The sequence below is a fragment of the Hyperolius riggenbachi genome, chromosome 5 (genome assembly GCF_040937935.1).
Source record: "Hyperolius riggenbachi isolate aHypRig1 chromosome 5, aHypRig1.pri, whole genome shotgun sequence".
In the NCBI taxonomy this organism is placed as follows: Eukaryota; Metazoa; Chordata; class Amphibia; order Anura; family Hyperoliidae; genus Hyperolius; species Hyperolius riggenbachi.
This window is the reverse complement of record NC_090650.1, coordinates 168,019,477-168,039,258: the sequence shown is the minus strand read 5'-3', so window position 1 is coordinate 168,039,258 and position 19,782 is coordinate 168,019,477. Positions and strand designations below refer to the sequence as shown.

Genomic DNA, 19,782 nt, shown 5'->3' with positions numbered 1-19,782 from the left:
GCTGCTCTGCTGGGCTCTGTCGTCCTGCCTCCCACTCCTGGATGCCCCGGCCTCCTCTCCTCTCCGTGCTGGCCGTCCTGCCGTCCTGAGAAGACCCCTGGGCTCCCGCCGCGCTCTGGGAAGAGGCGGTGCCCGTGCTGCCAGATTTGCTTCCTCCCTTCTTTGGCTTGGGGATGCGAGCGGCCCGGGAAGAGGCCGCCGCCCCCCTCTTATCCGCTGCGGATCCGCGCTTCCCTCCTCCTGATGCACCGCTCTTGCTGCTGGTGCTCCTCCCGGCGGACCCACCTGCCGCCGGTTGTTTTTTAGCAGGGGGCGCCTGAGCGTCAGTGGCTGTGCTCCCGCTCCTCCGCCCCGACCGCGAGGTCGGCTCCGGGCTGAGCCGCTCTGGTGGCCTGGAAGTCCTCCGTCCGGTCTCCTGCTGCTGTCCACTGGGACCCGCCGCCATGGCCGCCATCTGGATCTGGACCCACTCCGGTCCCCTGGACGCCGCCTCTGTCCGTATCCACTCCACCAAGGCCTCCACATCCGACATGCTGCAGCAGGCAAGGTAGGTCCGTGCAGCTTCTCGCCTAGCGCCTGACTGTGCCCGCTCCGCCCCTCGCCCATTCAAACTAGCCTTCCGCTCCACCCACACCTTCTTCCAACCCCTTCCCCTCTAACTTAACCCCTTGCCTTCTGGCAGGCTGCACTATCATGTGCGGCCTTCCAGATTCCCCTGCGCTACACTTCCAGGCCTTATCTTTAGCTGCTGTGAAAAAACGTGCAAGTTTTTCTACATAGATACACACTTGGGGCTTGATTCACTAAACCGTGCGCATTTTCACGATTGCACGTGGAAATTCACAATTGCGTGTGGAAATGCAAAAATGCTATCGAGTCCGTGATATGAGTTATCACGGTTTATTGAATCAAGCCCTTGGTGTGCAGAAAACGTACACAGAAAAACACAAGCTAAAAACTGAAAGACAAGTGTGTTCCCTGCCTTAGCCATAGACCCTGAACAAGTATGCAGATCAAAGGTCTATAAAACATCTGACAACATTAGCTGCATGCTTGTTTCAGGTGTGGGATTTAGACTCTACTGACCTGAACAGATCAGCAGGACTTCCTGGTGACTGGTATTGTTTACAAGGAAATACAGGTCCTTCTCAAAAAAATTAGCATATTGTGATAAAGTTCATTATTTTCTGTAATGTACTGATAAACATTAGACTTTCATATATTTTAGATTCATTACACACAACTGAAGTAGTTAAAGCCGGTTATTGTTTTAACATTGGTGATTTTGGCATACAGCTCATGAAAACCCAAAATTCCTATCTCAAAAAATTAGCATATCATGAAAAGGTTCTCTAAACGAGCTATTAATCTAATCATCTGAATCAACTAATGAACTCTAAACACCTGCAAAAGATTCCTGAGGCTTTTAAAAACTCCCAGCCTGGTTCATTACTCAAAACCGCAATCATGTGTAAGACTGCCAACCTGACTGCTGTCCAGAAGGCCATCATTGGCACCCTCAAGCAAGAGGGTAAGACACAGAAATAAATTTCTGAATGGATAGGCTGTTCCCAGAGTGCTGTATCAAGGCACCTCAGTGGGAAGTCTGTGGGAAGGAAAAAGTGTGGGAGAAAACGCTGCACAATGAGAAGAGGTGACCGGACCCTGAGGAAGATTGTGGAGAAGGACCGATTCCAGACCTTGGGGGACCTGCGGAAGCAGTGGACTAAGTCTGGAGTAGAAACATCCAGAGCCACCGTGTACAGGCGTGTGCAGGAAATGGGCTACAGGTGCCGCATTCCCCAGGTCAAACCACTTTTGAACCAGAAACAGCGGCTGAAGCGCCTGACCTGGGCTACAGAGAAGCAGCACTGGACTGTTGCTCAGTGGTCCAAAGTACTTTATTTGGATAAAAACAACTTTTGCATGCCATTCGGAAATCAAGGTGCCAGAGTCTGGAGGAAGACTGGGGAGAGGAAAATGGCAAACTGCTGGTGTTGGTCCACTGTGTTTTATCAAGGGCATGGTCAATGCAGCTAGCTATCAGAAGCACTTCATGCTTCCATCTGCTGAAAAGCTTTATGGAGATGAAGATTTCATTTTTCAGCACGACCTGGCACGTGCTCACAGTGCCAAAACCACTGGTAAATGGTTTACTGACCATGGTATTACTGTGCTCAATTGGCCTGCCAACTCTCCTGACCTGAACCCCATAGAGAATCTGTGGGATATTGTGAAGAGAAAGTTGAGAGATGCAAGACCCAACACTCTGGATGAGCTTAAGGCCGCTATCAAAGCATCCTGGGCCTCCATAACACCTTAGCAGTGCCACAGGCTGATTGCCTCCATGCCACGCCGCATTGAAGCAGTCATTTCTGCAAAAGGATTCCCGACCAAGTATTGAGTGCATAATTGAACATAATTATTTGAAGGTTGACTTTTATTGTTTTAAAAACCCTTTTCTTTTATTGGTCGGGGTGGCTGGATAGTGTAATGGTTAAGGGCTCTGCCTCTGATACAGGCAACCTGGGTTCGAATCTCGGCTCTGCCTGTTCAGTAAGCCAGCACCTATTCAGTAGGAGACTTTGGGCAAGTCTCCCTAACACTACGACTGCCTATAGAGCGCGTCCCAGTGGCTGCAGCTCTGGCGCTTTGAGTCCGCCAGGAGAAAAGCGCGATATAAATGTTCTGTGTTTGTTTGTTTGATTAAATATGCTAATTTTTTGAGATAGGAATTTTGGGTTTTCTTGAGCTGTATGCCAAAATCATCAATATTAAAACAATAAAAGGCTTGAACTACTTCAGTTGTGTGTAATGAATCTAAAATATATGAAAGTCTAATGTTTATCAGTACATTACAAAAAATAATGAACCTTATCACAATATGCTAATTTTTTTAGAAGGACCTGTGAATATGGCAGCCACCACTGTAATATGAAAGAAAGAAAACATTTGCAGTGACAACTGTAACATAATAAAAGCTTGACAACCTATTACATATTGGTAGGTAAATACTGAGCTAGAAATAAAGTGCATAATTTTGACAATTGAGGTAGACTGTATACAAGAGAGGAGAGATTGCCACAGAGATGCCAGCAGGGTAATGGTTAAAGCACAGAGAATGTCATAAATAAAAGTGAGTAAACACAGCACACTGAGATAAGGCTGAGGAATGTGTGAATGACAGAGAGGGGAATGAATGGGAGATCCTGTAACCTCCAGACCAGGAGAATCTACCACTATCTCAGGGGACTGAGACATGATCTGTGGTTGGGAAAGAGGGAAAAGTTCGGAGCTCAAATCTCAATAGCTTCTGATGTAGATATATGACAAAGACTGAGACGGCCAGAGTGCATGGTGATTGTTACTCCCTTAGACTCAGGAATTCTGCCAGCAGCACTGCGCCCCCCTGTTGTTTGAAGTGGGAGGCGACTAGGGCACGTGCCATATGTGCACCCTTAAAGATATGCATCTGCCTCTTGGCCTCTCTGCTTCCTCTCTGCCTCATCCCATCTCTACCCTTCTCACAGCGTCACAAAAAGCAGCACAACCTGTCCAGCCTCTTATCCTCTCTGCCTCTCTCTGCACACTCTTGGCAGCATAGGGAAGTGCATGGCAGAGGAAGACTGACTGGAAATTGCCATCATTGAATTTTTTTTCTCATTGATTTGAAGAGGTCACTATTTCATCAGATTGACATGTATGGGCAGGATCTGTTTATGATTGACGCTTGTATAGTTTTGTACTGCATCTAGCAGTACAAAGGACACAGTGGTAAGCTCAATATTCCTTTTCCTGACATTTGATGCAACACTGAATGGTGCATTTCAGTTACCACATATACAACTTCTTAGACAGTTAAAGACAATGTGAACTGGAGCAGCCTTTAAAGGGATCTAGTCAGGTGACTCAGATCCCTTTGTGAACCTCCCTTGGGGGAGGTTTTTTTTTTTTTTTATAGATATTGTAAATGTGGAGCTTAGTTACCTTTAATTATACACTATTAAGAGAGGCTGTAAGGATTAAAGACTAGAAGAGATCAGTGTTTATTAGCATGGAAGGTCACTGTCCTCAAGCACATAATATTGGCTGCTATAAGGAGCCTTCCACAAGACAGGCAACACATCTTGCAATGCAATGATAATTCTCAGTATTTCTGCAGGAACTGAGCTCCCTTTAATTTGATTCTTGTATGCACACGTTGTAAACTTTAGGCAACGGGTATAATATTATTTACCCTCAGTGTGTCTGAGGTTCACAAATTAGTCCAGCTTCTCACTTTCTCTCCCCTTGTAGTGCCATCTGCCTGCAATGGTATTAGCAGGCTGTCAGTGAGGCGTACATCAAAAAAGGGCGTCGGGAAAAAAGGAAGAGGGGTGTAAACGATAAGCAGTAATACCGTTTATAAAAATATTGTGTTGTATTTCGTTTACAAATAATGTTTTACAAATTTATAAATCATTAAATAATGTGTATGAAATCGGCAATTGTGAAAACGTTAATCTTCCCTGTTTCAAAAGTGAAACTTATAATTACGTTTGTTAAAAAAAGATAATATATGTTTAATCGTTATAATTGTAAATTATTGTTAATAACCTTCATGTATCGTTTCTTTTTATAATATCTGAAAATATTGTTTATAATGATGATATAAATATAACTACGTTCGTAATAAGTGTTGTAAAACATTAGTAAGTATTACTAACATTTTACTAAAACTAATCCTAACCCTACTCTCACACAGAACCCTCCCTGTACCTATCCCTAACCCCTAGACCCCCCTGGTGGTGCCTAACCCTAAGAACCCCCCTGGTGGTGCCTAACCCTAAGACCCCCCTGGTTGGGCCTAACCCTAACCACCCCCCTGGTGGTGCCTAACCCTAACCACCCCCCTGGTGGTGCCTAACCCTAACCACCCCCCTGGCGTTTGTAAAACGTTAATAATCTCAGGCGCCCTTTTTTCATGTTCGGCGCCCATTAAATGATATTTATTATGGGAGTGAATGGCGGCGCCCTTTGTCCACTAGCTGCTGGCGCCCTTTTTTCCTGTTACCGTCAGTGAGAATCACAGGGAGGATTCCATTGTAAACAAAGATTGTGAAAACGGGGCTGCAGTTTGCTTGAGTCGCATACAGCACTACTAGTTATACCACACAAACGGCAGCCCTGCATGGCTGCACTTCTTATATTGGTCTTGGCTGTATTACATTTTTTGGGTCATCAGCTGCATTTCATATGTTAGGTAAAGGGTTGCATTTCATATGTGGGAGTGATGGCTATACTTCTTAAGTGCGGGTCCTGGTCGTATTTGATATATAGGGTTATTGTCTGCATTTCATGTGTAATGGCTACCTGAAGAGAAAAGTATAAATCTGGCCCAGCACATTTAACAAAATATTGCATTTATTTTTGCTGGACTTACCTGCTAACATCAATGCTCGAACACAGTCTGTTCTGCCTTGAATTGATGCTTTCATTAATGCAGTAAATCCATGGATATTTCTTATTTCAAGATCCAATCCAGGATAGTAGTTCAGCAAATAATTTGTAATCATTATGTGTCCTGCATTAAAAAAAAAAAAAAACTAAATATTTAATCAAAATCACAAAATGGTGTTTTATTCCCATTGCTATAGAAAAAGATTTGTGAGAAACAGATTGTTCTGGCATACATATTGTATTTTTTTATTGTTGCTCATATCTCTCTAGCCTGAAGCTCTTTATCAGCTCATGATTATTATTCTTAATACTGTGCAAATTAGAATACAAGAAATTTTCAATATCTTCTTTTTAAAACAAGTTAATATGCTATATTGTTACAGTTCAAAAGACATAGTCATTGGGTAAACAGACGTTGCAAATAGTAAAAAGTAAATATCATTCATCCCTCTCAATGCTCTTGAGAAATCAAATACTTTGGGAATGTTTTATCCGCTCATGTGTATTTGTTGTAAACTTTACAAATCTGTCTATCTATGTGGGCCCCATCAAACTGTTGCTGGGTAGCCACATGATGAGTTGTTACACCCCTGGCTGCTAGGCATGCAAATGATTTGCATTTGGCACAGGTCATTAGAGATGGCTTAAACCTCAGATTTTGGGTTCGCAAACCGCGAATGCAAACTTCTGCAAAAGTTTGTGAACTGGCGAACTCGGCGAACCGCAATTGACTTCAATGGGCAGGCGAACTTTAAAAACTACAATGTTTCTGGCCACAAAAGTGATGCAAAAGATGTTTCAAAGGGTTTAAAGTGGACCCAAACTAAAAATACAAGATTTCAGAAATAAAATCTATTTTATAAATTATAATAATAAATAGCAGCCTTTTTTCAGCTGCATGATGACAAATATAAAATATTTTACATTTATTGGAGGAACCCCTCCCTTCCTTTCATATTGCCGGCAAAAAATCCGGCAAACTGGTGGAGTAGATGGTGTCCAGCAAAGGAGGAATTGCTAATGGCTGCCACCTGTATAACCCTAGTTATAAAAAGAGAAGGGTGAAAAGCATGCACTGAAATGCTCATAGGCTTGAAGTAGTGTTTATTTATATTTGTATGTGTCAGAGTGGTGCAACTAAATATTTTGAATTAAAAAAAATGTTTGGTTTGGGTCCGCTTTAACACCTGGAGGGGGGCATGGCAGAGTGGGATAAACGCCAAAAACCCCGGGGAAAATTATGGATTTGATGCAGAGCAGGGTTATAATCCCTAAAGGGCAGAAATCACATTGCATTCCTAAATTGGAGGCATAAAGTGCTTGAAAACATCTTGCGTGTCTATACATGGATCAGCAGGTAGTGTAAGTAGTGCACTGCTTCACACTGACAGACCAAACTCACTGTGTAACGCACCGCAAACAGCTGTTTGTGCAGTGATGGCCGTGCTGGACTGGTGCACACCATGACGAGAGTGCAGGCGATGGCGGTTTTCAAGCCCATATGGTCGGGCTGAGGTAACTCAATGACAGAACAACAGTGACTGTCCAGCTGATCGATTTTGGTCTGTCCACAATGAAGCAACAACCTTATTATCTTGGGTGTGCCCCCCCCCAACACACTCATATAGGTCATTGCTTCATTTTGATACACAACCCCTTCACCGCGGCAAGGTAACGATCATGAAGGGGAATTGACACATCTACATGCCTTTTGTTTTGTTGTTGCAGCTGCAGTGCAGCCAGAAAAATTAGGCATGTACCCATTCTGGTAAAAGCAGCAGATTTCTGATATCACTACAGGACAATTACTTGACTCAAATGGTAACGGAACCAACTAGGGGGAATGCGTTACTGGATTTCATCATTTCTAATAGACCAGATAATGTATCAAATGTGCAGGTTCAAGAACATTTGGGAAATAGTGATCACAACATGATAATGTTTGATTTGGTGACTGATAGGCCACGGGGCAGCGGGACCACTAAAACTATGAATTTTAGAAAAGCAAAGTTCAATCAACTCAGCCAGGCACTAAGTTTGGTGAACTGGGATAAAGTACTACAAGGGGAGGACACTAAAGGGAAATGGCAAGCTTTTAAACTTATTCTCAATCAATATTGTAGTATGTATATCCCATATGGAAACAAAATGTCTAGGAATAAAAAAAGGCCTCTATTGATGAATAGAAAGGTTAGAGATAAAATGAAGGGGAAAAAGAATGCCTATAAGGTCCTAAAACAGGAGGGGGCCGAGGCTGCATTAAGCAATTATAAGGAGTGCAATAAAAGTTGTAAAAAAGAAATTAGGCTGGCAAAGATTGAAGCTGAAAATCAAATCGCTAGGGATATCAAATCTAACCCAAAGAAGTTTTACAAGTACATCAACTCTAAAAAAAGAAAGGTTGACTGTATTGGACTCTTAAAGGATGAGGGTGGGAACTCAATGGTGGATGACCAAAGTAAGGCAGAGTTATTAAATGCTTTATTTGCTTCTGTCTTCACAAGGGAAACATCACTGTTGCAAATTACAGATGCAGAAGAGTCTCATTCTTCCAACTGTAATATTAAATACTTAACGCAGGAAGAAGTGAAGGCAGGACTAAATAAATTAAAAATAGACAAGGCACCTGACCCAGATGGCATGCATCCTCGGGTCCTAAGGGAATTAAGTGCAATTAATGTGCAAAAAACAATCAAAAACAATCAAAGACTAATATTATATCTTATTATTAGTCATTGATTGTTTTTTGCACATTTTGCACATTGGTGTGCATGCACACGCCCGCTCCCTTGGCACTCCTTTCTCATTTCTGGTGATGAAATTGATTGTACATAATTTTTGTAACGATTGGTGTCAGCACGCAGAGAGAATCTGATTATTGGCGATCTGCAGTACCACCAAGAATGCAGATATACGCCTGATTATCGATGATCTGCAGAATCAGCGATAATACAGATGTATAGCTAACCTCTGGACACCAGAATAGTGAGAGTGTTTGGTGAAACAGTAACAACTCTGAGTGGAGAAAACCAGAGGAGCTGGCGGCCTAAGACTCCTGAGGAATTCACCCCTGACTGTGGGTGATATTCCTGTAGCCTGTGGACCCCTGGGCGAGGGACCGAGACTGGGTTGCAGGAAGCCCTGCAGCTAATATGAAAGGTATTGCCCTGGACTGGGCTAATGTAATACAGTAATAGCACAATCCTAGTCTGGGGTGTGAGGTCCGTAGTCACAACACCCTGGAACTAGTCTGGAGCATAACATAAATGATAATACAATTCCCTAGTCTTGGGTGTGAGGTCCGTGATCATCAACACCCTGGAACTAGTCTGGAGTATAACATAAATGATAACACAATTCCCTAGTCTTGGGTGTGAGGTCCGTGATCATCAACACCCTGGAACTAGTCTGGAGTATAACATAAATGATAATACAATTCCCTAGTCTTGGGTGTGAGGTCCGTGATCGTCAACACCCTGGAATTAGTCTGGAATATAACACAAAGACAATACAGTTCCCTAGTCTTGGGTGTGAGGGCCTTGATCTCAACACCCTGGAACTATGCTAGAGAATACACAGAAGATACACAGTATTCCTAGTCTGGGGTGTGAGGGCCTTGATCTCAACACCCTGGAACTGGTCTAACAAGTAAACAGTACAAGGTAATCTTGCTCAGTGTGAATTCCCAGGTCCACCTGGTTCAAACACACTGTAAGGATCTGACTATGGTCTGAATGCTTCCACAAAGTGTTTGCAATGGCAGACAACCAGCAACTGACAAGCAAGCAGAATATATAGTAGCTGAACTCTGCTGCCCCGCCCGAGCCACTCAGCCAATCATGAGTTCAGCAGGAATCTGCTGATCGTCCTGATCAGCTGACACTTCCCCTGCTGGTATAAAGGTCCTGACTTCTGGCCCGCGCGCGTAGCTCTTCATCCATCTATGTGGACTAACAGACCCAGCCACTCCAAAGGCACGCTGCTGCGTACAAACCGCCATTTTGAACGCGGAAACAGCCGCTTTGCTGTTGGAACATGCGGCGGCTTTTCCGCGTTCTGCCACACTACCAGACGCGTGCAAACCGCCGCGTTGGACGCGGAATCAGCCGCCTTGCTTTCAGCACACGTGCCGGCTTTTCCGCGTTTTCTCACAATTGCATACTTGGATATTTGTTCCATGTGCATGGGAATATTAATCTCATCTAGTGGGGGAGTGATTCAATTAGCATTCAGTTTCAACCAGTTATCATTCATCCATGCCTGTAGCTCAGCTAAGCAAAAGTTTTTTTTTTGGAGTAGGGTCTGTTCCACCAGGTTTGAAGGACAGGTAAAGCTGTGTGTCATCAGCGTAGCAGTGGTACGTCAGGCCATGTCGTTGGATAAGTGTACCGAGTGGCAACATGTAGATTGCAAACAGCAGAGGGGATAGGATTGATCCTTGTGGCACTCCGAATTGTAGAGGTGCAGGGTTGGACATTATAGGTCCTAGGGATACTCTCTGTGTTCTGTCAGTCAGGAATGAAGTGAACCACTGGAGGACTGATCCCCTGATGCCACAGTACTCCTGCAGTCTGTTAAGCAGGAGTTCATGGTCAACTGTATCAAAAGCCGCTGAGAGATCCAACAAGATTAGGATGGAGCATTCCCCTCTGTCCCTTGCCATGAGCAGATCGTTGCAGACTTGGATGAGGGCTGTTTCACAGCTGTGGTGTTTCTTAAAGCCAGAATGTAGAGGGTCCAGGATGTTGTTTACTGACAGCCTGGTTTCAAGTTGCAGATAGACAGCCTTTTCAATAACTTTACCTAAGAAGGGGAGGTTGGAGACAGGTCTGTAGCTGCTCATTGCATCTGGATCCATGGAAGGTTTTTTAACAAGGGGCTTGATGATTCCTTCTTTTAGAGAGGTAGGAAACCTCCTTGCTTGCAGAGAGCAATTTACTATTTTGTGAAATGCTGGACCAAGCAGGTCAGTGAATTTCAGCATATGTTTAGTTGGTCCAGGATCCAGGTCGCAGGTTGTCTGGCGGAGGCGACGGAGGATGTCTGAGATCTCTTCCTCACTGATACTTTTGAAGTCAGTCCAGGGTGTTAGGTTGTTCTTTCAAATATTTACAGGAGTTGAATAAGTCTTAGGTACTGTGGACTGAATGAGAGACCGAATAGAGGATACTTTGTCAGCAAAGTAGCAAGCAAATTTCTCACATAGCTCCTTTGAGGGAGTTATAGTAGGGTTTAGACAGGATGGGTTACAAAGTCTATCAACTGTGCGGAATAGTTGGGCTGGCCTGTTGGTGGCCTTTGCGATCTCCTGTGATAGGTAGGAGGATTTTTTTCTTGGTGATCGCATTTTGGTAGCTTTCCAGGTGAGAGACAAGGATGTGCTTATCTTTTGAATTCTGAGATTTTCGCCACTTCTTTTCTAGTCTGCGCACTTCTTTCTTTAGGTCCTTTAGTGAGCTGTCAAACCACCGTGCATGGTGAAGTGGTGTAGACCGTTTAATGCGAACTGGAGCAAGGGCGTCATAGGCAGATGACACTGCATGGTTGTACATCAGGACCATGGAGTCTGGGTCTGCGCAATGATTGGTTAATGCGTCGAAGTTGAGGATGTTCTGAACGTGCTGGGGTGAGTCATCTTTCAAAGAGCGGTATTTTATGAGTTCTTTCCCTATGTGTTTTATCGCTGGTGCTGTCAGAGAGAAGTGGATGGTGTGGTGTGACCATACCACTGCATTTATATCCATGCGTGATATTAAAAGTCCGGAATGAAATATAAGATCCAGGGTGTGCCCTTTCTTGTGGGTGGGGAGGTTGACAACCTGAGAGAAACCCAGTTCGCTCATTATGAGAAGTAGTTGACTTCCTAGGTGTGAGTCCTGATCATCCACCCATGCATTAAAATCTCCCAGGATGATCCATCTATGGTGTTCCACTGTAAGGCAGGATAAGAGTTCAGAGATTTCTTTAAGAAAGGCTGAGCCATTTTCTGGGGGGCGGTATATGAGCAATATGTTGATGTTTATCTCTGATGAGAGTTGGGCTGCCAGGCATTCAAAGGTTTCAGTGGGGCCTATTGGCAGGGACCTTATGTTCAAAGAGGATCTGAAGCATATGGCAACCCCCCACCCTTGCAGTCTTGTCTCTCACAGTGCAAGACTGAATAATTGGTCGGCACGGTTGCTTCAAGAGTTGGGCCTGCATGTTTCCTAAGCCAGGTCTCTGTCAAAAAGATCAAATCAGAGAGCTCTATTAGGTCATGTATAGTTGCAGTCTTATTATTTATTGATCTGGCATTGCAGAGTGTGGCTGTGATTGAGCTTTCCTGGGGAAAGCTATGTTTTTTTGACTTCACTGTCAAACTTGTTACCCTTTGCCTGGTGTTGCTTCCCTGGTGTTTGTTTTTGGATCCACTGCCTCTCCGCCCTCTTCTGCTTTTCCTGAGTATCCCAAAGGATTTTAAGAGGAGAGCTAGTGAGGTGTTAATTTGTAATTGTTTCTTGGGAGGGCAGGCAGAGAGAAGATCCTTTGATGAGTATTTGTATGTTGACATTAGAGACAATAGACTTGTTTAGATAGCTTTTACTTTACTATAGGTGTTAATTTGTAATTGTTTCTTGGGAGGGCAGGCAGAGAGAAGATCCTTTGATGAGTATTTGTATGTTGACATTAGAGACAATAGACTTGTTTAGCTAGCTTTTACTTCTGGAATCATGCTGAGATCAAAGGGGATCTGTGCAAAAGGCTTTCTTCCTACACAGAGTTGGGTCATAGATTTATTTTAAGTAAAGTTCCTTGTTTTAGAGTTAGATGATAAATGATAAAATAAATGTGGAAAATAGTCACTTGTTGCATATGCCTTGGATAATGGATAAAGGATTGCTCACAGGGTGGAGCGAGGGCAATCACAGAGAGGCTGAAGGTCTTGTTTTAGGTCAGCTGTTAGAAGGCTTGGTGTGTTCAGGAATGGTAGGCTTCATGGAGGATTTCAATCCAGTTTAAATCTCTGCCATCCAAAGTAATCCGATTGTTCTGGTTGGTTGTAGTTGTAGTCTTAGTCGTGTTGGGTGGGATTCCTCTGTATTTTGGGTCCAGTTTCAGCACAAATTGGTTTAAAGGTGTAGAAATCTGAGACAAGGTCTGGAGCAGCTTAAGAGCATTGCAGCCCGGCTATTTTTTTTTAAAGGGAAATCACAATTAAATAGGTGTAAAAAAATTGATGGTAAACTTTTTTCTGCATTTCTTGTTTATTCTTCTTATTGTTCTTCTTCGCCATCATTTTTTTTTTTCATATTCTTCCTCTTGTACCCAACTTAATGTTTTTTCCCTTACAGAACTCAACTGTTGTAAAATTTGTTCTTCAACAGCATAGCTAAATTTGTAGCCTAATAATAGCTAGTGGAGCATGGCAGCAGCGCATAATTCTGCAGACCCTGGCAGCAGGAACACAGACAGCAGGAGGTGAAATGTGGCAGCAGGAGAAGCAGTGACGTGTGGCAGCAGGCAATGTAACGGGTCATGGTCCCTAGCGTTGGTACCACGGCTGTAATAATAAATTCCAACAGCAGGAGGTTCCGGACAGCAGTAGAAATGGCCCGAACCTCTGGTTTTAGGTTCGCAAACCTCCGCAAACGTTCAGGAACTTGCGAACTTTCGCGAACCACAATAGACTTCAATGGGGAGGTGAACTTTAAAAACTAGAAACATTTATGCTGGCCATAAAGGTGATGGAAAAGATGTTTCAAGGGGTCTAACACCTGGAGGGAGGCATGGCGGAGTGGGATACACGCCAAAAGACCCGGGGAAAAATCTGGATTTGACGCAAAGCAAGGCAGGAATCACATTGAATGCTAAATTGCATGCCTAAAGTGCTTTAAAACATCTTGCATGTGTATACATCAATCAGGTACTGTAATTAGCATACTGCTTCACACTGACAGACCAAACTCACTGTGTAACGCACCACAAACAGCTGTATTGTGTAGTGACGGCCGTGCTGGACTGGTGCGCACCATGGCGAGATTGCTCTTCCTCACTCAGTGATGTCAGGTAATGTCTGACTGCCTTATCAACTTTTCATGGTTCTTTCTCTACCATAGTTAAAGCTTACATCTATTTTTTTAAATTACTTTTTCTGCTGGCTCTACAGTACCTTTAACGAAAATGTTAGGGAGGGCAAGTCTGGCATCCATTCAACTGTGTGATAAACTTTCTTTGGCACTTTCTCAGTACCATGGTGTCCACGGCGGGTAACAGGCCAGGGAATCCTGGTTCGATTCTGGTCCGGAGTGGGAGCCTAAGAAACAGCTACCACCACAAGTAAGGCAGCAGGCACGGCACGTGACACAAGTCCTGACTGTGAGAGTACATGGAATACCAGAACAGGACTTTTTGGAGGCCCTGCTGTATAGGACGAGCTGCAGAGATCTACAGCTTAGGTGGGGGAATCTGTCCATAGGACAACTATTAGTCATGACTCGTGGGTGGTGTAGGACCGGAGTGCTGGTGGTGGCACTGGTCTCACTGGCGCTGGAGGTCTGGCTGGAAACGGTGGCTTGCTGCTCCACCATCATTCCCCCCACAGCCTGTGCCTGACTCTCCGCAATGGGCCGGGAACGATGACCCAAGGCAAAGATGGGTGCAACACGCAGCTGCTGCGCCTCTGCTCCCTCCTCCACAACTCTGCGGTCAGTGGCTGGCGGCAGACTAGTCACAGACCTGCTGGCAGTGGCTTTAGCAATGGCGCTGCCTCTCCTGCTGGTGCCTCTACCTCTGCCAGTCATCATACAATTATACAAATACGTAAGAAACACAAAAAAATATATATGTAGAAAGGGCGGGAAAGGGTGTAAACTTTAATAAAGCGTCTGGGTTGGTGGGTGAGTGACCAAAAAAAAAAAAAAAGAAAGGTTTTTTTTTTTTTTTTTTTTTTAAATACTAGTAGTCAGGCAGTACTAGTAATGTAGTCTACAGTAGTCGATAACTAACTCGTGTGACCAACAGTAGCAATCAAAGTCTGTCATACACGGATGCAATCAATAGGGTCAGGCAGCGATGACAGGCAGCCACAGATCACAACAGATGCTGCCCTCTGTAAAGTAACTAACACAGTACTGAAGCTAATAAACTCAATGACTAACAACAGTAGAAATTAAGTAAAATAGTACATAGGTAAATAACAACTAACTATAATACCTAGTAGTAGTAGTAGTGTAGTAGACTAGTAGTTGATAACTAACGCATGTGACTGAAAGTGACAATCAAAGTCTGTCACACACGGACGCAATTAATAGGGTCAGGCAGAGGCGTGTATCAAAAAAGGGCGCCTGGAAAAAAGGGCGCGGGGTATAGCCGAAATTTTAAGTTTTAATGCAAAACCATATTTTTCTTTTAAGGCGTTGTAAACGAAAATTTAGTGCTAAATAGGTTAAATAAACGGAAATGAAATGGCAAAATACCGTCTATAACAACAAACGAATTCTGAAAAGAAACGTCAAATATCGTCTATAAGAAAAACGATATTTACACTTGTATTAAGCATAGCAATGTAATGGTATGTTTTACAGATATTTTACTGTAATTATACCTAACAGTAGGCTCACACAGATCTCTCCCTATCCCTAACCCCTAGACCCCTCTTTGTTTAAATATATATAATTTAATAAATTGTATATATTACATATATTGTGCTGTAACTATACCTAACCTTACTCTCACACAGAGCCCTCCCTGTACCTATCCCTAACCCCTAGACCCCCCTGGTGGTGCCTAACCCTAAGACCCCCCTGGTGGTGCCTAAACCTAAGACCCCCCTAGTGGTGCCTAACCCTAAGACCCCCCTGGTGGTGCCTAACCCTAAGACCCCCCCGGTTGGTGCCTAACCCTAAGACCCCCCCCCCGGTTGGTGCCTAACCCTAAGACCCCCCTGGTGGTGCCTAACCCTAAAACCCCCCCGGTTGGTGCCTAACCCTAAGACCCCCCTGGTGGTGCCTAAACCTAAGACCCCCCTGGTGGTGCCTAACCCTAAGACCCCCCTGGTGGTGCCTAACCCTAAAACCCCCCCGGTTGGTGCCTAACCCTAAGACCCCCCCGGTTGGTGCCTAACCCTAAGACCCCCCCCCGGTTGGTGCCTAACCCTAAGACCCCCCTGGTGGTGCCTAAACCTAAGACCCCCTGGTGGTGCCTAAACCTAACCACCCCCTGATTGCGTATATTATACTGTAACTATACCTAACCCTCCCTGTACCTATCCCTAACCCCTAGACCCCCCTGGTAATGCCTAAACCTAACCATCCCCATCGCACAAACACCCTAAACACATATAAACAATAATATATTTAATCCTTAAAATACTTCTCTACAAATAACATGAATAAAATAATTTATATATTTGTAATAGAATAAATAGCTTTAAAATAGCCTTAAAATCACGTATACATTAATATTATAAATAGATAAAAGTATATATAAATATATACAATACAATAGATAGCCTTACAGGCATTAGAAATATTAAAATAACAGTAACATTAAAAGCGATATTTTAGTAACTATAATCAACGCATTATAAGTGTAAAAACAAAGTTAATACCAAAAGAGATGTATTTCTAATACAATAAGGTTGAAAACGGTATTTAAGCATTATACATATGAAAACAAATTTTTAAAATGATCAAAGAAGTGTAAACGAAATGTAGTTGTTATACTTTTGTAAGTGAAATTTTTAAACGAAAAATTAGGTAAAAACTGATATAAGCGAAACTTAAAAACGAAAAAATAAGTATAACACAAACTCAAAACGAACTTGTAAACGATATTTGTTATAAACCTTATTCTGTAAACGAAAACTTTTGTTAACACGATCCCTGTAACCGCTATTTCTCGGGCGCCCTTTTTTCCTGTCGGGCGCCGAATAGCCGATATTTTGCATTGCAGTCTATGGCGGCGCCCTTTTTGTCCACTATCCCTGTGCACCCTTTTTTACTAGCACCCAGGCAGAGATGTGACAGGCAGTCACAGATCACAACAGATGCTGGCCTGTACAGTAACTAACACAGTACTGAAGCGAATAAACTCAACGACTAACACCAGTAGAAATTAAGTAAAGTAGTATGTAGGTAAATAACAACTAACTATAATCCCTAGTAGTAGTAGTGTAGTAGACTAGTAGTCGATAACTAACGCCTGTGACCGACAGTGGCAATCAAAGTCTGTCACACATGGACACAAACAATAGGGTCAGACAGAGATGTGGCAGGCAGTCACAGATCACAACTCATGCTGCCCTCTGTAAAGTAACTAACACAGTACTGAAGCTAATAAACTCACAGACTAACAGTAGAAATTAAGTAAAATCCCTAACCTACCTAAGCTAGTAGTAGGCTAAGGCTACCTGGGCTAGCAGGCCTAGCCTGCACACAGACCTAATACTAGCCTAGCACAGTATACAGTATATACACTACACTAGCTGACTGAACAATAAAACTCAAATCACTGTCTAACTATACAGCAATATAATATATGGGTTTAGAATGTAGTCAGGATGTAAATCGCTATGTTTAACAGGTGAAAAGCACTTGCTCAGACACGCAGCAGCACTGGAGATGCTCTCAGTACCACTCAGTCATACAGCAAGGACGGTCTATGCAACATGGCTGCCACCTTATATAGAGGAGGGGAGGATTAGGCTTTCCTCCTCTGATTGGTTGCTAGTGCCCCGGCTGGGGGCCTTCTGATTGGCCCAATGACGTTATCAGCTGGATACCGAAGCCGAATTCGTGATCATGGGTTAAAACCCGTGATCATGTCCGAATTCGAGAGCACTATTCGGGAAAATTCGACTTCGAATTCGGGAGCAGGATAGCTATTCGAATTCGGCAAGCATGAAAGTCTACCCTTTATCATGGGTAGTATTCGAATTCGCGAATTTGGAGAGCAACCCTGCATGGGATGGAAGGTCTCACTTACCAAGAAAGGTTAGATAAACTGGGTTTATTTAGTCTAGAGAAAAGACGCCTAATGCTGGATCCACACGGTGCGTTCGCGCACTCGATTTCCCGCTAGATTCCCGTCGATTCGTTTATTTCCAACATGTCCGATTTGGATTTTGATGGATCGTTAGGTCAATTCGCATGCAAAGTATGCCAAATCGACCTAGCAATCCATCGAAATTCAAATCGGACATGTTGGAAATAAACGAATTGACGGGAATCGAGCAGTAAATCGAGTGCGCGAACGCTCCAGCATTAGAGAGGATCTAATTAACATGTACAGGATCTTCTCAAAAAATTAGCATATTGTGATAAAGTTCATTATTTTCTGTAATGTACTGATAAACATTAGACTTTCATATATTTTAGATTCAAATACACACAACTGAAGTAGTTCAAGCCTTTTATTGTTTTAATATTGATGATTTTGGCATACAGCTCATGAAAACCCAAATTTCCGATCTCAAAAAATTAGCACATTTCATCTGACCAATAAAAGAAAATTGTTTTTAAAACAAAAAAAGTCAACCTTCAAATAATTATGTTCAGTTATGCACTCAATACTTGGTCGGGAATCCTTTTGCAGAAATGACTGCTTCAATGCGCGTGGCATGGAGGCAATCAGCCTGTGGCACTGCTCAGGTATTATGGAGGCCCAGGATGCTTCGATAGCGGCCTTAAGCTCATCCAGAGTGTTGGGTCTTGCGTCTCTCAACTTTCTCTTCACAATATCCCACAGATTCTCTATGGGGTTCAGGTCAGGAGAGTTGGCAGGCCAATTGAGCACAGTAATACCATGGTCAGTAAACCATTTACCAGTGGTTTTGGCACTGTGAGCAGATGCCAGGTCGTGCTGAAAAATGAAATCTTCATCTCCATAAAGCTTTTCAGCAGATGGAAGCATGAAGTGCTCCAAAATCTCCTGATAGCTAGCTGCATTGACCGTGCCCTTGATAAAACACATTGGACCAACACTAGCAGCTGACATGGCACCCCAGACCATCACTGACTGTGGGTACTTGACACTGGACTTCAGGCATTTTGGCATTTCCCTCTCCCCAGTCTTCCTCCAGACTCTGGCACATTGATTTCCGAATGACATGTAAAAGTTGCTTTCATCCGAAAAAAGTACTTTGGACCACTGAGCAACAGTCCAGTGCTGCTTCTCTGTAGCCCAGGTCAGGCACTTCTGCCGCTGTTTCTGGTTCAAAAGTGGGTTCATGCTTCCACCTGCTGAAAAGCTTTATGGAGATGAAGATTTCATTTTTCAGCACGACCTGGCACCTGCTCACAGTGCCAAAACCACTGGTAAATGGTTTACTGACCATGGTATTACTGTGCTCAATTGGCCTGTCATCTCTCCTGACCTGAACCCCATAGAGAATCTGTGGGATATTGTGAAGAGAAAGTTGAGAGATGCAAGACCCAACACTCTGGATGAGCTTAAAGGGAAGGTCCAAGCAAAAAAAAAAAATGAGATTCACTTACCTGGGGCTTCTACCAGCCCCATGCAGCCATCCTGTGCCCTCGTAGTCACTCACTGCTGCTCCAGTCCCCCGCTGGCAGCTTTCTGACCTCGGAGGTCAGGGCCAAATTGCGTACATTTTTACACATTCCCGCTAGTGCAGGAACATTAACACATACATTTTTACGCGTTAGTGGTGAAACGCGTAAATTTTTGTTCCTGCACTAGCTGGAATGCGTAAAAATGTATGTAATGTGGCCCTGACCTCCGAGGTCAGAAAGCTGCCAGCGGGGAACTGGAGCAGCAGTGAGTGACTACGAGGGCACAGGATGGCTACATGGGGCTGGTAAAAGCCCCAGGTAAGTGAATCTCATTTTTTTTTTTTTGCTTGAACCTTCCCTTTAAGGCCGCTATCGAAGCATCCTGGGCCTCTGTCACAAGAGCCCCACTGGCCGTGAACACGCAAAACCGTCCGATCCGATTCTAGCACACAGATTGAGAGCTATGGACGCAATCTGCGTAGAATTGGCGGAGTTTGAGCGTCACGACGCAGTAGGGAGCCTGTGAGGTTACGAAAATACACTTTTACTCCAACCCAGGGGTAGATTTGCCACCATCTCTGTTTTCTATCAGCCCAGAGATAACTGCTAACTGGCTATAGACCTGTGAAACAAACAACCGGTTAAAACTGTGCAATTCCTATCTATCTATCAAAACAGTAGCGTCCCTTCGGAAGTTTAGGTCTCGTCTGTGTATACTGAATAGAAGGTTTTACTGAGAGGTAAAGACCTTTTAAAAAGCCTTTATTTGTTACAATATAAATAATTAATATATACAGACAATCGTGAACAATTAAACGATGAGAGACAGTGATAACACAGTACATAAAAG

At 43.6% G+C, this 19,782-nt stretch overlaps 1 protein-coding gene across 5 annotated transcripts in view; it reads right to left on the bottom strand.

The window, feature by feature from the left end:
• ANKRD33B (ankyrin repeat domain 33B) overlaps positions 1–19,782 on the bottom strand; it is a 688,858-nt gene that overhangs the window by 199,155 nt on the left and 469,921 nt on the right. For all 5 annotated transcript variants that reach the window (XM_068236425.1, XM_068236428.1, XM_068236424.1 and 2 more), the window contains exon 4: positions 5,423–5,563. In XM_068236425.1, coding sequence (XP_068092526.1) covers positions 5,423–5,563 — 141 coding nt within the window. The remainder of the gene's footprint in view (positions 1–5,422; positions 5,564–19,782) is intronic.